Below are 16,871 nucleotides of genomic sequence, written 5' to 3'. Positions count from 1 at the left end.
AAACCTCACTGCCGCTTCCCGCTACAATGCAGGAGCTCAAAGAGGACTTCGGAGGGAACTTGGCAAAGAACGGCTGAAAGCGGCACGGATAGAAGAGAGAGTGAGCGAGGGGACTGGACAGTTAGAGCACCACTCCTACCTAGCGATACGATTTTACGGACTGAGGCTATAGAGGCAGCCCCGAAATCGAGGTGTGTGCGTGTGTGCGCGCTTCGGAAGCCTTGCGGAGGCACGAGGACGACAGGGTCTTCCATTCTTTTTCCCGCTCCAGGCCTCAATTTACCGATCCGTAAAGCGAAAGGGGCCGATAGCATATAAGGCCCCTTCCAGGTCTGACGCTTTTTAATTTCCTATCCCACCTGGAGCAACCCTTCCGTGCCGCTGACCCACTTCAACTTACCTCTCGCCTGCTCAGCTAAGAGTTCCCAGGCCTCCGCCGGAGGTCGTGCTTCCGCCCCACGCCAAGGAAACGCCTGCGCCCGCCGCCAGGAAGGACCCCGCAGACGCCGCTGTCGCCTTTCTGCCCGGGAGGACAACCCTCTGCCTGAGGACCAGTTCCGAGGTATGCCCGCCGCGGACCGGCAAGGCGGAGTAGCGGGTCCCCAAGACGAGTAGCCCAAGACGTGGGCTGCTCCAAAGAGGGTGAGAGCTGAGGATGAACGAATCTGATCAGGCGCCTCGGGACCACCCTGAAAATGGGGGGAGGGCCCTTCGGGCAGATCACGTGGTCAGGCTGTTAGCGCAGTTGCTGGGCAACCACAGCTGCGGGCGTGGTCTGAGCGGGGTTGCCCTCCTGTTCTGGCTTATCAGGGGATCCCCAAAGAAAGCAAGGGGACCAAGGCCGGGACTGCTGGGTTGAAGGTCCGGGAGGCTGAGTAAGGGGACGGAAGGGTTAGTTCTATGTATTAAATGCCTGGGGAGGGCTGAGAACTGGACACCTGATTTCGGTTACTGGCCAGCCCAGCCCCTTCTTGGCGTTCAGATTCCCTACGTTGGGGTAGGGTGGCTATGGGATTGGTTGGGGACTTCCTGCTTCCTTGCGCTAGGGCTGTTGGTGATGACCCCGCCACAAAATCTAGCTCAACTCACTAGGAGTTTGCAGTTCAGAGAGGTCCCTCAAGTAAATGCCAGAGCCACGACTAGAACCCACGTAGAGAATCTCTCTGCAGTGGCTCACGCCTGTAATCCCAGCACTTTGGGAGGCCGAGGCGCGCGGATTACTTGAGGTCAGGATCGAAAATTGCTTGAACCCCGGAGGCAGAGGTTGCAATGAGCCAAGATCGCGCCACTGCACTCCAGCCTGGGCAACAGAGCCAGAAAAAAAAAAAGAAAAGAATATCTCTGTAGAAACGATCAGTCAGCCTCAGATATGCAGAAACTACAGAAGTACAGTGATAGAACTAAAGGCATTGCCCAGGTACCTAGGGACCTCTGTTCCAGCTCTGGGCTGGACAGAGGGATTTGGGGATGGGGTCATTGAGCTCCTTCCTTTGCCCCTTCTACTTGATTTCCTGCTCAGTCATTGCATCTGGTTTGGGTGAAAGTCTCCTTCCTCATTAAAGACATTCAATGAAGAATGAAACTTTATCCCCGAGCTCAAGGGTAACTAACAAGAGTTCTGCCTTTGTGTGAGGTCCCCTGTCGAAACGACTTGCTGTAGAACAATCCTATGGGGGAAGAGTGAAGAAACTGAATTCTGAGATCCAAATGCCTCCTCGACTGAAGCACCAAAATTAAAAATATTTTTAGAGGCAGAGAGCAAAATTAAGACAGAACTCCAAATTGAAAGTCAGGACTCTCTATTCTATTTTCAGGGACAAGTCTTGTGTAAGTCCTCACTGTGAAATTCAACTTGTCTTTGTAAAATAGAAAACCAGATTTTTGTAACACCTCCCAATCTGAGTGACATGATGTCCAGAGTGCTTTGGGGTCATTTTGTGTTCTGGTGAATAATTCAGAGATACCCTCTTTCCCCTGATATTGACCATCCACTGACATGTATTCCCTTTGCCTTCCCAGGCACAGGCCATGGAAAGGAATGACATCATCAACTTCAAGACTTTGGAGAAAGAGCTGCAGGCTGCACTCACTGCTGATGAGAAGTACAAACGGGAGAATGCTGCCAAGTTACGGGCAGTGGAACAGAGGGTGGCTTCCTATGAGGAGTTCAGGTTGGCTCACTGCCATTTTTCTCAGGCCCTCCTGTTATGGTGGACTATAGTAGTTAACTCTGAAATCAAACCATTCTGGGCTTCAGTCCTGGCCCCACCGTCTACTGTTTGATCTTATGCAATTTCCTTAACTTCTCTGAGTCTCAATTATTTATCTGTAAAACAGTAACTGTTATAATTAAATGAGTTCTTGCACATAAGACTGAGCAAGTGTCTGACACGTGAAGTGCTTGAAAGCAGTCAGCTATCGCTGTTGTTATTATTATGGTCATATTGGTCCGTAACAGGTTTATCCTATACCATGCAAAGTCTAGCTGCCTCACACCCACAGACACAGCATTAAGTCCATTGCCTAATTTCTGTCCTTTGCCTACAGGGGTATTGTCCTTGCATCACATCTGAAGCCACTGGAGTGGAAGGATAAGATGGGAGGAAAGAGAACTGTGCCCTGGAACTGTCACACTATTCAGGGAAGGACCTTCCAGGATGTGGCCACTGAAATCTCCCCGGTAGGTGAGGCCCTGCCCCTTTAGTCCAGCAGGATTCTCTGCCCTAAAGCTTCAATCCTGTTTTTTCATTTTGTTTTGTTTTGTTTTTTTAACCACACATACCTCTTCTTTATTTGTCATGTTAAACCAACAGAGATAGGTTTCTGCCTCCAATCCCAGAAAGAAAAACAAACAGCAGATGGCGAAGCTGAGTTGAAGTGGGCAGAATGAGTCAGAAAGTTGGGCTAGGAAGGTCGGCTTCCCTTAGTCCTTTGACTTTCATTCTCAGATCACAATTGGGATGCTCTGCCTCTGGGTTGTATGGTGTCTAGTGTAATGATCCTGTGGCAGTGTTGAGAGAGAGACCCCAACATTCAGATCCTTGAGTTCCTTTCTCTCTTCCTGAGATTTCCAATCAACCCATCCACCCGACTTACAGTAAACCCTGACTTACTCTTGAAGACCAGAGCTATGTCTCCATTCATGAGTAGGAAAATTCCAGTATAAATGAGAATCTCAAATCATGGCGTGGATTCCTTGGGGCCCTCCCTGTTTCATCACCAGTTTCCTCATCTGAAAATGAGGCCGCCAAGGACCACAGCTTTCCCAGTGCTCAGACAGTAGTGAGATGAAGACAGTAAGATGAAGAGCTACAGGCTCCCCTCACTGTCACTGTTGCAGAACAGCTGGAAGAGCTCCTGACTCCCTTTCCTTCCTTTGTGATCCAGGAGAAAACCCCCCTCCAGCCCGAGACGTCTGCTGACTTCTATCGTGATTGGCGACGACACTTGCCAAGTGGGCCAGAGCGCTACCAGGCTCTACTGCAGCTTGGGGGTCCAAGGCTCGGCTGCCTCTTCCAGACAGATGTGGGGTTTGGACTTCTTGGGGAGCTGCTAGTGGCACTGGCTGATCACGTGGGGCCGGCTGACCGGGCAGCGGTGCTGGGGATCCTATGCAGCCTGGCGAGCACTGGGCGCTTCACCCTGAACCTAAGCCTGCTGAGCCGGGCAGAGAGAGAGAGCTGCAAGGGCTTGTTTCAGAAGCTGCAAGCCATGGGCAACCCCAGATCCGTGAAGGAGGGGCTCAGCTGGGAGGAGCAGGGTCTCGAGGAGCAGTCTGGTGGGCTCCAGGAGGAGGAGAGGCTCCTGCAGGAGCTGCTGGAGCTGTACCAGGTTGACTGATGCGGCAAGCTACCCTCAGAGGTCCCAGTGGTCACTGGAGGCAGTTTTTTGGTTGTTGTCTTGGGGGTTCTGCAGGACCATAATAAGAAACCCACACTTGGTTCCCTTCTCAACTTGGAATTTTCAGAGCAAAAACAGGAATCAAGTCTTCCCCACTTCTCCAGTCCCTCAGTGTCTCGCTGTTTTGAACTGTGTGTATCCATGGGACAGTCAAGAGCTCAGGAAGTTGAAAGCGGTTTTGTTTCCCACCCTTAGAGTCTGCCAAGCCTCTAGCCCACTGGCCTTGAGAGATGAGTGTGTGCCCAACCAAATGCTGGCTATACCAGTTACAGCCTCCACTCAGAAAAAGGAAAAAGCAAAATCTTTATGGTAAATAAACACTGATCTCCACAGCTCTTAACAAGAATGTTTATAGCCCCAAACCAATGAATGGACATGTAATCAACAAATGATCAAATACTACATCATTTGAGGTGTTGAATTTTCCCCTAGAGACTCAGTTCTTGTGCAGGTTGGGCCTGGGAAAGTCCCAAGCCATCAGCTCAGGTCCAGCCAGCCTCCCGGATGGCCAGATATGCAGGAGGGTGGGTTTCCTTCATCCCCCAGGTTGATGAAAGACTTTTCCACCAGGCTGGCAGGGCAGGGCCTGGAGCACTGAGGCAGAGATCTCCCTGCCCGAGCACCTCGGCCCGCCCTTCTCATTCCGGTTTCCTTTGACCCATTCTTGGGTAAGCGCCAGTGTTCTAGAAAGGGGAGTAAAGGCCAGGTTCTAGAATGGCTTTCCCCCACCCCCGACCCTGAGATCAGGTCTGGAATGTTAGAAGGGCATCTTGTACATCCACTGGGAATAAATTGTCTTGCACTTGGCGGCTTCCTCTGCAGATTGTTGCTGCTTTTCCTGGCTGCATAATCCTTTCCTCATCCAGAGGCTTCCGCTTAGCAGTGCTTTCTAGGAGCCCTATGAGCCTTTAATGCCCTGGTTTTGCCCTGCCCCTCTGACCCCTGCCTCCTTCAGGCATGCACCTGGCCCTCACCACTGTGCTCCTGTGGGCATGGGGGAGTCTCCAGGCCTTTGAAATTGTGGAGAAGGAAAACATTTTTCAGAAGACCCCCTGCCCTGCTTTCCTGATGTTTGAAAATGCAGCCTACCTGGCCGACATGAGCTTTGAGCTTCCCTGTCACTGCAAACCCGAAGAGGTGCCAGCTGTAGTCTGGTTCTACCAAAAGCACCTAGGTAGCAGCCACACCAAAGTGCTGACGGACTTCGATGGGCGGGTGCTGACGGAGGCAGCCCAGGTACGTGTGGGCAGCGACATGCTGACCCGCTTCAGCATCCGCATGTTCAGCTTGTTGGTTTTCAGGGCTCAGCCTGAGGACTCAGGCCTGTACTTCTGCGGCACCCGCAAGGGGGACTACTTTTACGCCTACGATGTGGACATCCAGAACAGTGAGGGAATGGTGGCCACTTTCCAGGACGAGGGCCAGGAGCCCTTCGCAGATGAATACTATGGGCACCTCCATGTCTTCACCACCTTCTGGGAATGGACCCTCTGTGACCGCTGCGGAGTGCGTGGGGAGCAGTGGCGCATCGGCCTCTGCTACCTGCAGAGCCCAGACCTCTCCCCACGCTACCTCAAGTCCGTGCCCGATGTGGTGTCTTGTGGCTCAAGGGCTGTGCCAAGGAAGCTGCGGACCAAGGCCAGGGACCACACGCCTGAGGTGCTGGTTCGGAGCTGCTTAGTACCCTGTGAGAAGACAAAGACCTTCCGGGAGGGCGTGCTGGCCATCATTAACTATGTGTCCAAAGTGGGCAGCCGGCCCTGGGTGCCCCAGGTGCCCATTCAGTTCCACCAGCAGAGACTGGGCCATGGACTCATCATCTCCTGTCCTGGGGCCCGGCCAGAGCATGCAGTGGCCTGGGACAAAGACCGCCAGCACCTCTACCGCACACAGTACCTGAAGGGTGTCAACAGGTCCATGAGGGTGTTCATTGACCATGGCAACCAGCTCCACATCCGCTTCACCCAGCTGGATGACCGGGGCATCTACTATTGCTGGAGGCAGGGTGTGCTAGTTGCTGGCTTCCGGCTGGGTGTGACATCTCGTGGGCGCTACCCAGCCTCGTTCTCAGATCCTGAGACTCGCTCGGCTGTGGAGCTCACCCTGATAGGCTACCTGCTCATCACAGCAGTCTTTGTCACCATTCACCTCTGTCGTTGCTGCTGCTACTTATTTCACTGTTGTCCCAACTTCTCCCCCTAGGAGCTCTCTTCAGCTCTGAAGACCAGTTGTCCTTCAATGTGTTTGTTAAATGATACCAGATGTCTCTGGGTGGGTACCCTGGGTTGGGACATGTGGTAGGAACATGTGGACAAATCTGTTACAGCCTGCTCCCCATTTTCATGGGCAGGTCTGGGACCTGATCTGAGAAATGGAGGGGCCTGAGGCTGGTGGGAGATTGGGGACTGAGCTCAGGATGGAAGTAGGGCACACGTGTTTCCTGACTTCACATTTAGGTCAGAGAAGGAAAGTGTGAACTCAGATTTATCCAATGGTAAACACTGATCAGTGTTGAATCATGTTTGAGCTGCTTTGCTTTCTTGCCTATGAGGATTGTGCTGGTTGAGTTGCAGGTAGCAGGGAGAGGAAGGAAGAAAAGAGTGGAGGGAGCTGGTGTATGTCCTCTTTGGCTGCGGGTGGAATTTGGTGAGGGCATGGGCCCCAGAGATGATCAGTAATAAGAAATGAGTTGGTCTTGTCAAAGGCTACATCTTGGCCCCAGTCCCGCCCTCTCATGAACAGATCAGAGTCCACTCTGGGGAAGGGCGCAGCATTTGTCTTTATTTTTCCTCAGCGACTAAAGGCAGCAGCAGTGCCCTGAAGATTAGCAGCAGCAGCAGCAGCAGGTGGCAGGAAGGAGTGGAGGGAAAGGACACCAAGTCTTGGGGAGAGGGAAGGACCCTTCTTCGGCCTTAGAGGGGAGAGGAGAACCCTGAAGTGGGCCCTCCCAGTCCTGTCTCTGGGCACAGATCCCACCAGTCTGCTCACCAGTCTGCTCAGTCAAAGCAGAGTGGGTGCACTGGGGTGGACGTGTCAGCCCTGAGCACCCGGCCTCCAGGCTGCAGGAATATGAGCCAGTGTCTTCACTTTGCTCGTGCCTCAGTTTTACAATTGTAAAATAGGGCACTACCTCGAATACTGGGTACATTTTGTGTGTGAGTAAGAAGGGACCGCAAGAGGCCCTTGGCTTAGGGAAAAGCAGCCGGTCACTATGGGGTGGAGAGGGTCAGACGTGTGGCAGTGGCTTACTGGGGTTAAGAAGCAGCAGTCCCAGGGGCTCAGAGGCTGGGGCGGCCTGGTATGACACAGCGAGGAAGAGGCCTTTAGAAATGGGACAAAGTCATGCCCTGCCCCCATGGATACATCCCCTTTCTCTCCTGTTTCAGCATCTTCAAGAGGATGAGTCACTTCCTTAATTCCCACAATCCAGAGGCCAAGTGCAACTGGTCACCCACAACCCCTACTTGTATGCCTAGCGCCGTCCCAATTGCCTCCTCCTCCATCTCTACCAGCGTCCCCTCCAGTCTGCACGGGGCAGTCCTCCTGGGCTTGACCTCTCTGTACCCACAGCTGGGGGCCAGGCAGCCCCCTTCTATCCCTCCCAGCACCTCATCCCTCTCCACGTACACAACAGATCCCCCAAGTGCTGAGAATCAAGCTCCCACCTGCCCACAGCGTGCCCACAGATGGCATCCCTGGATGGCAGCTCAGGTGTACTGAGACACTTGAGTCATCGCTCAGGAGGTCCTTCTGGGATCTGGGCAGGTGACTGCCCCAGGTGGCAGGACGTCCCCACCCATCTCAGACTGATCAGGGTCAGTCTAGAAGAACAACCCTCTGAGCAGGGCATGGTGGCTCGAACCTATAATCCCAGCTACACAGGAGGCTGAGGTGGGTAGACTGCTTGAGCCCAGGAGTTCAAGGTCAGCCTAGGCAGCATAGGGATATCCCACCTCATAAAAACCAAAAGACAAAACAAGCCTCTGGCCAGGGCTACCTTGTCTGTGGGGCCTTCCCTTTCCTGTCTGAGTCTCAGTTTTCCTCCAGCAGCCTGAGGAAACTCAAAGGCACAGTTCCCAGATACTCCGAGAGAACCTCCATCTCTGGCAACAGTTTCCATAACAACAGGAATCAGGGATGTGGAGGGCAATGTAGTAGGTACCCCCCGCCCTCCTCCCCTTCTCTCCTTCCTCCTCATTCTAACCCAAGCTGCTGGCCATGCCCCTCCAGACTGCCCCTTGGGGGTGAGTTTCTTGTTAGTTGGAGTTGCTGGGTGCTGGGTGGGTGCCGTCTGGCAGGCCTGATACTGACGGAGCCTAGGGCAGCAAGCTGACCTAGGGACAGAGGAGGGAGGGGAGCAGCTGGGGTGGTGGGGAGCTCAGGTCTGGGGAAATGCGCCAGCAGAGGCAGAGCAACTATCCTGCTTCTGCTCGGGCCACTCATGAGACGGGGCAGAGGCCACCAGGTGGGTCCTGCCTCACATCACATCCTTGTGCTCCTGCTTGGACTCCTTAATGACCTGCAGGGGACAGGGAACGTGCACAGTGCAACAGTTAGGAGTTCACACAGACCCCAGGTCCACCACCACAAGGCTGTGTAACCTTGGGAAGTCCCCAACTTCCCAGGTCTTTCTTTTCTTGATAGTAACCACAGCTGCCTTGCGTGGTGGTCAGAGGGGGTGGTGAGATAACACTGGGAAAGCATTTAGCGTCATGCCTGGCGCGTGGTAAGCTGCTGGAGTAAGATGAGCTCCCACTGTGGTTGGAGTGGCGTGGCGGATACGCCAAATCCCCTCTTCCCATTCCCCTGGTAGTTTCCTTTTACCAAGCTGGAAATGGAAAGCTCTCCCCATCCCCAACTGTGTCTGCTAGAGTTGGAAGTGAAAGCTACTAACTTTAATTCTCTTTCTCTCCCTGGCAAGCAAGGCCCCCGAGTTTGAGGGTGAGAAAGAGAGAGTGTGTATTAGCATCCCATCTAGTGGCTTTGGTACCAAGGCTCCCCTTAGAACAGCCTATGGAGGGACTGAGGAAACGGAATTACATTCAGTTTCCTTGCTCTCCTCCAGAATTCCCTGGGGAGCTCCTGGGAATTGCTGGGGATCTTCTATGTGCCAGCCCCAGGCTTTCCTCCATGGCCTGGCCTTGAGAATCCCTGGGGCCAGCCAGAGCCTGACTGGGCCCAAATCCCTCCTTACCTCTCCATCCCGCATCTCCACGGTCTTCACCACGATGTTCCTCTTGAGGTGGCCTTCTGACACAGACTTGGTGTCCAGGCTGGTTTCTGCAGATGTGGGGAGAGGAGGCCTCTCGTGGACTTTCAGGCCATGAGCCATCCTCTCCCATGCCCGGCTTCCCCATCGCACCCCCCCATCATGAGTATGAGAACCTATGCAACCGGGCAGAGAGAGCCTAGGCTCTTCCAAACGGGCTGGAGAGCCCCCAAATCCCAATAGTGCTGCTGCCCAAGTCCTGGCTGCTCTGTCCAGTCAGAGTCCTGGCTGCTCTGTCTTCTGGCCTGGCTTCATTTCAGCCCCTCTGCAAGCCCTGGCCTGGCACCTGGCTTTCTGAAAACCCAGCACGGTATTGAAATCAGGAGACCAGGAGGGGCGTGGTGGCTCACACCTATAATGCCATCATTTTGGGAGGCTGAGGCAGGTGGATCACCTGAGGCCAGGAGTTCGAGACCAGCCTGGCCAACATAGTGAAACCTCTACTAAAAATACAAAAAATAGGCCAGGCATGGTGGCTCACACCTGTAATGCCAGCACTTTGGGAGGCCGAGGCAGGTGGATCGCCTGAGGTCAGGAGTTTGAGACCAGCCTGACTAATATGGTGAAACCCTGTCTCTACTAAAAATACAAAAATTAGTCAGGCATGGTGACAGGTGCCTGTAGTCCCAGCTACTCAGGAGGCTGAGAGAGGAGAATCACTTGAACCTGGGAGGCGGAGGTTGCAGTAAGCTGCGATCGCGCCACTGCACTCCAGCCTGAGCAACAGAGTAAGACTCCGTCGAAAGCAGGCAAGCAAGCAAGCAAGCAAGCAGGAAAGAGAAAGGAAGGAAGGAAGGAAGGAAGGAAGGAAGGAAGGAAGGAAGAAAGAAAGAAAGAAAGAAAGAAAGAAAGAAAGAAAGAAAGAAAGAAAGAAGGAAAAAGAAAGATTAGCCAGGTGTGGTGGCTCGCACCTGTAATCCCCGCTACTCGGGAGTCTGAGGCACGAGAATTGCTTGAACCTGGGAGGTGGAGGTTGCAGTGAGCCAAGATTGCACTACTGCATTCCAGCCTGAGTGACAGAGGGACGCTCTGCCGAAGGAAGGAAGGAAAGAAGGAAGGAAGGAAGGAAGGATCAGGAGACCAGAGCTCAAGAAGTCCCAACTTAGCCACCAACCAGCCACATGACTCTGGGCAAGTTAATTGACCTCTCCCAGCCTCAGTTTCCTCATCTGTAAAATAAGGATGATGGGGCCTACTTCTCTAGGTGGGAGAGAGGAGACAATTAACTAAAATAAAGGCTGTTAAACATGTGGCACATATTAGTGCTCAATACACATAGGTCCCTTTCCAGTCCCCTTTCCTCTTTCCTACTTCTCTCTGCCATTTATCTGTGCTTTAGTGACCTGTGACTATCTAGGATTTGGCAGTATTACCTCTACTAGTCAGCCTGGTTAGCCTTTCTGATGCTGAATTGAGTCCTGAGACATGCATATCTAGTGGTCCTAAATATTCTAGTCCAGAAGAAGAGGAATTTTGTTCCTTAGCTAAGAATCATTTCAGGGCCAATGCAAGTAAAAAGTAATTTAGCTCTTCCCGCCCCCACCGAGAGAGAAAAATATAACATGTCACATTCACTAATATTTAACATTAAGAGCAGGGAACATAAAACTTTATTCACTGCAAAAGCTGCGGTCCTGAGGGAAGCATCCTCTGAACTGAGTCAGCACTGAGCTGAGCGATGGAGCCTCAGGGATGAAAGAATAAAGCAGAGAGCCTGGCCCCCAGGCACAGCGAGACCCAAGGGGCCCTCCCAGTGACGGGAAGAGGTGAGACAGAGGCTGCTGCTTGCTCAGAGGCCCCAGAGCAGCTCCGCTGCGCACCCAAGGACTCACCACCTTTACCACTAACGAGCTCTGCCAGTTTAATGTACAGTTACTCTGTACCACGTCCTGGGCTGGGCACTGCAGTTCCTGGGAAAATGATGCAGTCCAGGTCCTTTAGGGGAAGCCTGGGAGGAGGGAACTCAGGGGGATTGGGAGGATGGGGTGGGTGAGGCTCACTCCCTGTCAAGCTGGGCAAAGCGCCGTGTCTGAGAGGCAGGCAGCTAACCGCGAGCCGGCGGCGCTCCATTTACAATCTGGTGAGCCTGTATTGGTATAACTCGTATTGTGAGGCTTTTGAGATATCTTGTGACCTTGTGATTTTCCCCGTCTTTGGTGCTTTTGCCCCCTGTAGTGACAAGCAGTTAAAAAAACAAAAACAGAAAACACTCAGAAGGGCAGTGCTTGCTCAGGGATCTGCAGACAGGGCAGATGTCAAGCTCTCACCCAGTTCTGCTGTAGAATGGGGTGCAGGGAGGGGAAGAGGGACCCAGGGCCTAGCAGGACAGGGGCAGCTGCAAGCCCCACCTAGAAGTACCCTGGTATGATAGGCTCTGGCTAGGAGCGCTGCAGTGTCACGAAGGCCCCCAGGGAGAGCTGGATCCCTTTGCCCTGATCCTCAGTCCCAGTCTGGAGCAAGCTACAGGCCCTGGAGGAGGGGGCAGGACTCCAGTGCCCTTCCCACGAGGCCCTGCTGTACTGACCTCGAATCTGCAGGTTGGAGAAGGTCTGCACGGGAATGGTGATCCTGAAAGAAAGCAGAGGGAAAGGGCTGCCCAGGCTGCCTGGGACACCCTAGGCTGGGTCTTGGTCCAGGGCCATCATGACAACTTGAACGCCCTTTTCCTTGCCAGGAAAGTCTAACTCCATCTCCTAGCTTTTTCCCCAGCAGCCAACGTGCTATCTGGAGTTCCAAACGTCTGCAAGGGGCTTGAGTGTTATCTGGGAGGGGCGCATGTCTATCTGAAGGAAGATGGAAAAGGGAGGGGAAAGTGGTGAAGAAAGTTCCAAGGAGGCAGAAGAGATGGGTGAGGTGAGGAGTCCAATCTTGGCTGGGAAGATGGGGAGTATGCCTCTTAGTTTGGAGGGTGACCCAAGTCCGTGGCCTTGAGGCCTAATCAATATTGGTTGAATCCATCCATCCATTCATTCATCAAACATCTAGTGACTGCCTGCTATGTGTGAGGCAGGCACTGTGCTGGGCATTGAGGTGGGAAGGGATCTGCACACAAGGCTGAAAAAGACTCAGTCCCTGAAGGGAGCAAGGTGAGCTCTACCGTGAGGCAGCAGGGAGACTTCCCCAGGGGCTGTGATGAGGGCTCACCGGTTCTCCTCGCCCTCTAGCAGCTTCCTGTAGGTGGCGATCTCGATGTCCAGGGCCAGCTTGACATTGAGCAGGTCCTGGTACTCCTGCAAGTGGCGGGCCATCTCGTCCTTGAGGCTCTGCCCCTCTTCCTCCAGCCGCGCCAGCGCCTCCTGATAACTGGCCGCCTCCCGCACGTGGCGCTCCTCCTGCTCGCGCATCTGCCTCTCCAGGGACTCGTTCTGTGGGATGGAGCCGGCCGGTCCCGCGGAGCCCCGACCCGACTTGGGGAGGTTTCGAGGCCCGGCCCCCGGCCCCAGGCCCCGCCTCTAGTCCGGGGGTAACGTTCAGGCCCCGCCCTCGACCCAGGTCCTCGCCCCTGGCCCTTCTCCCCTGGCAGCTCCTGGGGTGGCCGTCCCTGCTCCGCCCGTCCCCGTCCTGCCCTGCCCGCGCTCACCGTGCCGCGCAGAGACTCCAGGTCGCAGGTCAAGGACTGCAACTGGCGCCGGTAGTCGTTGGCTTCGTGCTTGGCCTGGCGGAGCAGCTCCGCGTTGCGGGCAGCAGCGTCTGTCAGGTCTGCAAACTAGGTGGGGGACACATATGGGGGGCTGTGTGGGCCCATGGGCAGGCACGGGCTCTGGGAAATCAGGGAGGTGAGCAGCACCCCAGTTAACCCCAGGACGTTGGCCCTGGCTGGGACTTTTCCCAACAACTGTGACCCATGGATGCGGGCAGGGTAGCGGCTGCCAGACCTCAGCACCTAGCACAACACCTGGTCAGCAAGCGAATGAATGAACAGTGCCACAGAATCCAGAACCTTCCACACTGACAGCTGCATCTGCAGGACTGAACGCTGTCGTCTGCCACAGCGGACAGTGGGTTTAGGCGAGCGGAGGCCTGGGTGTTTTGTGTGTTTTTGTTTTTTTGTTTTTTTTGTTTTATTTTGAGACAGAGTCTTGCTCTTGTCGCCCAGGTTGGAAGTCAGTGGAACAATCCCGGGTCACTGCAACCTCTGCCTCCCAGGTTCAAGCAATTCTCCTGCCCCAGCCACCTGAGTAGCTGGGATTACAGGCATGCACCACTACACCCGGCTGATTTTGTATTTTTAGTAGAGACGGGGTTTCACCATGTTGACCAGGCTAGTCTTGAAATGCTGACCTCAGGTGATCCGCATGCCTCGGCCTCCCAAAGTGCTGGGATTACAGGTGTGAGCCAACGTGCCCGGCCTCACCCTGGGTTCTAATAGCCCTTTCTCCCCCACCTACAGGGAGGTCCTCCCAGCCCCATCGGGCCCTCACCCTGCTCAGACACCAGTGGCTTCTGCCACTCACACTCCTCAGCTAGGTGCCCTGGCTAGGCTAGCATCTTGGGGCCCTGCCTCTCTGTGCTTTTCTGCCTCCAGGCTCTGTCCTCCACCAGGAATGGCCCTCCCTTCTTCTCTTCCTGTCCACAGCGTGCCTGTCCTGCCTAGCCCAAATGCCCCCTCTACAGTGTCTTTCCTGGCTCCCACACTACATATAAGCTCTGAGCTGTGGTGTTCTCTACGGGCACTATGTTTGGGTGCATGTCAATATCACACCTTCCAGGTCAGACACCTCTCTGTGTCCTGGGGGGTGCCTGGCATATGGTAGAGGCTCAGTAACCCAAAACAGACTGGCAGAGGCATGGAATGCAGGCTCCCAAGTGAGATGTGCTAGAGTTGGAAATCCAACTCTACCACTTAGGAGCTGTGTGACTTTGAGCAAATTAGTTAACCTCTCTGGACTTCGGCTCTCTCATCTGTCAAAGAACAGCACCTACTTCATAGTAAGGTAATCCATGAAAAGCACAGGGCTTAGAACAGAACAGTATCAGCTACTACTAATAATAGCAATAGTAGCAGTAATAATAACGGGTACTTTTGAAAGCAATAGTGCCTGTGTGACCCTGGGCAAGCCATCTCACTTCTCTGGTGAAAGTCAGTCACCCGGAGAGGATATTCTCCCAGCTTCCTCCACCCTCCTTCCCCCATTCTCTTGTACAGAGCAAGAAGGGCTGCCTGGAGGAGGCAGGCTGGCCCACAGGCAGGGCTACCTTGGAGCGGTACCACTCCTCGGCTTCATGCATGTTGCTGGACGCCATTGCCTCATACTGTGTGCGGATCTCTTTCAGGGCTGCGGTGAGGTCTGGCTTGGCCACGTCAAGCTCCACATGGACCTGCTGTCGGGCCAGCTGCTCCTGGAGTTCCCGAACCTCCTGACCAGGGTGAGAGAAGCGGTACCAGGGCTCAGGGTACAGGCCACAGCTGGGATTCCCCACAGCATCGTGTCCTCTTCTGCCTGCCCCTCGGCCAGGAGTTCGAATGCTCTCTTGTCTCTTTCCATCTCCCTTAGTGTCTTTCTGTTTGTCTTTCATTTCCTGTCTCTACCTGCCAATCTCTGTTTCTCTCCTCTCTCTGAGTGTCTCTCTCGGTCTCAGCTTCTCTGTCTCTGTCTCTCCCTCTCTCAGTTGCAATCTCTGTGTTGAGCTTTCCTCCCTCTGCCCTGGCCTCACCTCCTCGTGGATCTTCCTCAAGAACCGGATCTCCTCCTCCAGCGACTCAATCTTCCTCTCCAGATCCAGACGGGCCAGGGTGGCTTCATCTGCTTCCTGGAGTGGCAGGAGGGGTGAGGAGTAGAGGGCCACTGGGGCCCCAGGCTCCTTCTCCCCATTCCTCAGTCTTGCCTTACCCCTCCTTCTGGGGCAGTGGGGAGCAGCACATTGCTCTGGCAGGCTGAGCTTGGGGGCTGTGTTTGGGTGGGTGGCCATCAATCCTTTCCTCCCTCCCCTGCCCCTCCCCTCCACCTCCCTGACCTGTCTATAGGCAGCCAGGTTGTTCTCGGCTTCCAGCCTCAGGTTGGTTTCATCCTGGAGCCTGGAGTGGGGGGACACATTCCTGGGTCCAGGCTCTTCTGAGGACACTTGGATACCTGCCTCAGTCTCCCTCGAGGCAGCTGTCACAGAGACCACCCCCACCCAGGACCAGTAGAGCAGCAGGAGGATTAAGGGTTGGGGGGCCTTAGACAGAGGACTTGTCTGGAGGATGAGCAGATGTGGGCTTTTGCCTTAACTCATTACTAAGGTGCCTTATCAGGGTTGGTGCACCTGCTTCTGCTCACACAGGTGCATCCACAAGCATACACTCACTGTTGCACACACACACACACACACACACACACACACACACGTCCTCCTGCACTTGAAGGCACACATGCATGTCCTGTCAGCTCAGCGAAGCGCCATGCCCCTGGGGATTCCTCTGATCCCAGGTAACCACCTTTTGAAATGAATTTTATTATGAGCACCGCTTCACAGCTGTGCAAGTCAAAGTAACTTGATGGGGGTCACAAGCTGGTGGCAGGCAGTCACCTGTGCTTTGCGTCCAGAACTGCCTGCTCTTTCCCTCACTTCCTTCACCCCAGAATCCAATCTCCCTCATGGACATCAACCTTCTCCGCTTCCAACTCCTCCTTTATATGGACACAGGCTCAGAATAGGTGAGCTCGCTGCCCACAGTCACAAAGCCCAGCCATGAATGAAACACAGGGGCCCAGCTGCTCCTGCACTGCTTTCCCCAGTAGGGAGGTGCTGAGGGGACCCTGGACTCCTGGCAGAAGGCATGCGGGCATCAGATCCCCGGGGCCCTGGGCCTGTTTCTGGTCCCTCCCGTCATGTTGGGGGGCAAGGATAGTGCCCCATCAAGAGGTAGGGAGACCCAGGGAGCAGGGAGGTTCGGCCCCTGCCTGAGACTTCTCGGGCACTCCCTCTTGGGGTTTCAGCCCCTTCTGCTCACAAGGCCCCCCTTCCCCATCCCCTCCTCACTTCTGCCTCACAGTGGCCAGGTCCTGTGCCAGATTGTCCCTCTCAACCTCCAGCCGGGCGCTGTTGGCGGTGAGTTGATCGAGCCGCAGCCGCAGCTCTCGCAGCTCAGCCTGGTAGACGTCTGCCAGCTTGGTGGGCTCCTTGGCCCGCAGCTGGTTCAGCTCAGCAGCCAGCGCCTTGTTTTGCTGTTCCAGGAAGCGAACCTTCTCGATGTAGCTCGCAAAGCGGTCATTGAGTTCCATCATCTCTGCCCGCTCACTGGCCCGGGTCTCCTTGAAGCCAGCATTGAGTGCCCCGGCCAGGGAGAAGTCCACCCGGGTCGGGAGTGGAGGGGGCATTCGAGCCAGGGAGAGGCGGGTGCCAGGACCCAGACGGCGGCCAGGAGCCAGGCCCCCCACCATCATCTCCCCTGAGGAGACGTAGGAGCGGCGAGCAGCGGAGGTGATGCGTCTCCTCTCCATCCTGCTCTGGCTCTGCTCGCTCCTGGGATGCGAGGGCTTTATGAAGGAGTGGGCTGGACTGGCGATGCCCGGGTGCCCCTGGCAACACCCCCTGGCATAGCCTGAGGGGGTGGGGTTGGGCCGCAGCCCAGCTATGGGGAGAGCTCCCCTCACCCCATTGAGGTCACTGTGCCCAGAGGCAGAGCTTCCTGGGCATGCCAACTCCTGCATGAGGCAGGTGGTGCCTGGAGCCAGACCATGGGTCTGGGGCCCTGACTGCTGAAGCAAGAGGACCCTCT

At 54.9% G+C, this 16,871-nt stretch overlaps 4 protein-coding genes across 8 annotated transcripts in view; 2 read left to right on the top strand and 2 right to left on the bottom strand.

The window, feature by feature from the left end:
- The window catches only part of EFTUD2 (elongation factor Tu GTP binding domain containing 2), a 49,105-nt gene extending 48,357 nt beyond the window's left edge, over positions 1-748 (bottom strand). Inside the window, exon 1 of the mRNA XM_019026845.3 lies at positions 401-748. The gene's annotated coding sequence lies outside the window, so the exon portion shown is untranslated. The remainder of the gene's footprint in view (positions 1-400) is intronic.
- Positions 745-6,416, top strand: DNAAF19 (dynein axonemal assembly factor 19). Of its 4 annotated transcripts, none has more exons than XM_004041584.5 (4): positions 745-891; positions 2,020-2,171; positions 2,548-2,680; positions 3,388-6,416. In XM_004041584.5, exons 2-4 carry the CDS (start codon positions 2,029-2,031, stop codon positions 3,838-3,840), a joined length of 729 nt encoding a protein of 242 aa, XP_004041632.1. In that variant the 5' UTR covers positions 745-891; positions 2,020-2,028; the 3' UTR covers positions 3,841-6,416. The 4 variants fall into 4 exon arrangements, with proteins under 4 accessions (XP_004041632.1, XP_004041633.1, XP_018882389.1 ...); XM_004041585.5 differs by having other exon boundaries at positions 746-861; XM_019026844.4 differs by having other exon boundaries at positions 754-875.
- Positions 4,858-6,416, top strand: FAM187A (family with sequence similarity 187 member A). The gene has a single exon (XM_031010752.3). It carries the CDS (start codon positions 4,858-4,860, stop codon positions 6,100-6,102), a length of 1,245 nt encoding a protein of 414 aa, XP_030866612.1. The 3' UTR covers positions 6,103-6,416.
- A 245-nt stretch (positions 6,417-6,661) lies between these two features.
- On the bottom strand, positions 6,662-16,626 carry GFAP (glial fibrillary acidic protein). 2 transcript variants are annotated; one of them, XM_031010751.3, is made up of 10 exons: positions 16,133-16,626; positions 15,125-15,185; positions 14,825-14,920; positions 14,366-14,527; positions 12,750-12,875; positions 12,314-12,534; positions 11,694-11,737; positions 11,219-11,338; positions 9,095-9,180; positions 6,662-8,419 (listed from the first exon to the last, which is right to left on the bottom strand). In XM_031010751.3, the coding sequence occupies exons 1-10, from the start codon at positions 16,591-16,593 to the stop codon at positions 8,378-8,380; spliced, it is 1,419 nt and encodes a 472-aa protein (XP_030866611.1). In that variant the 5' UTR covers positions 16,594-16,626; the 3' UTR covers positions 6,662-8,377. The 2 variants fall into 2 exon arrangements, with proteins under 2 accessions (XP_030866611.1, XP_004041630.2); XM_004041582.5 differs by lacking the exon at positions 11,219-11,338 and having other exon boundaries at positions 16,133-16,625.
- Positions 16,627-16,871: the final 245 nt, after the last annotated feature.

This window comes from Gorilla gorilla, chromosome 4, assembly GCF_029281585.2.
Source record: "Gorilla gorilla gorilla isolate KB3781 chromosome 4, NHGRI_mGorGor1-v2.1_pri, whole genome shotgun sequence".
In the NCBI taxonomy this organism is placed as follows: Eukaryota; Metazoa; Chordata; class Mammalia; order Primates; family Hominidae; genus Gorilla; species Gorilla gorilla.
The sequence above is the reverse complement of the archived record's forward strand: the minus strand, read 5'-3'. Positions and strand labels throughout refer to the sequence as shown.

Bases quoted from the DNA above. Each gene is read 5' to 3' on its own strand.
- FAM187A (XM_031010752.3), top strand. From the start codon at position 4,858: ATGCACCTGGCCCTCACCACTGTGCTCCTGTGGGCATGGGGGAGTCTC.
- GFAP (XM_031010751.3), bottom strand. From the start codon at position 16,593: ATGGAGAGGAGACGCATCACCTCCGCTGCTCGCCGCTCCTACGTCTCC. The intron at 14,921-15,124 runs GTCAGGGAGGTG...CTGCCACTCCAG, and splicing joins ACCTGGCTGCCTATAGACAG to GAAGCAGATGAAGCCACCCT. The intron at 12,535-12,749 runs GTGAGCGCGGGC...TCCATCCCACAG, and splicing joins TGGAGTCTCTGCGCGGCACG to AACGAGTCCCTGGAGAGGCA.
- DNAAF19 (XM_019026843.4), top strand. From the start codon at position 1,370: ATGCAGAAACTACAGAAGTACAGTGATAGAACTAAAGGCATTGCCCAG. The intron at 1,418-2,019 runs GTACCTAGGGAC...TTGCCTTCCCAG, and splicing joins GAACTAAAGGCATTGCCCAG to GCACAGGCCATGGAAAGGAA. The intron at 2,172-2,547 runs GTTGGCTCACTG...CTTTGCCTACAG, and splicing joins GCTTCCTATGAGGAGTTCAG to GGGTATTGTCCTTGCATCAC.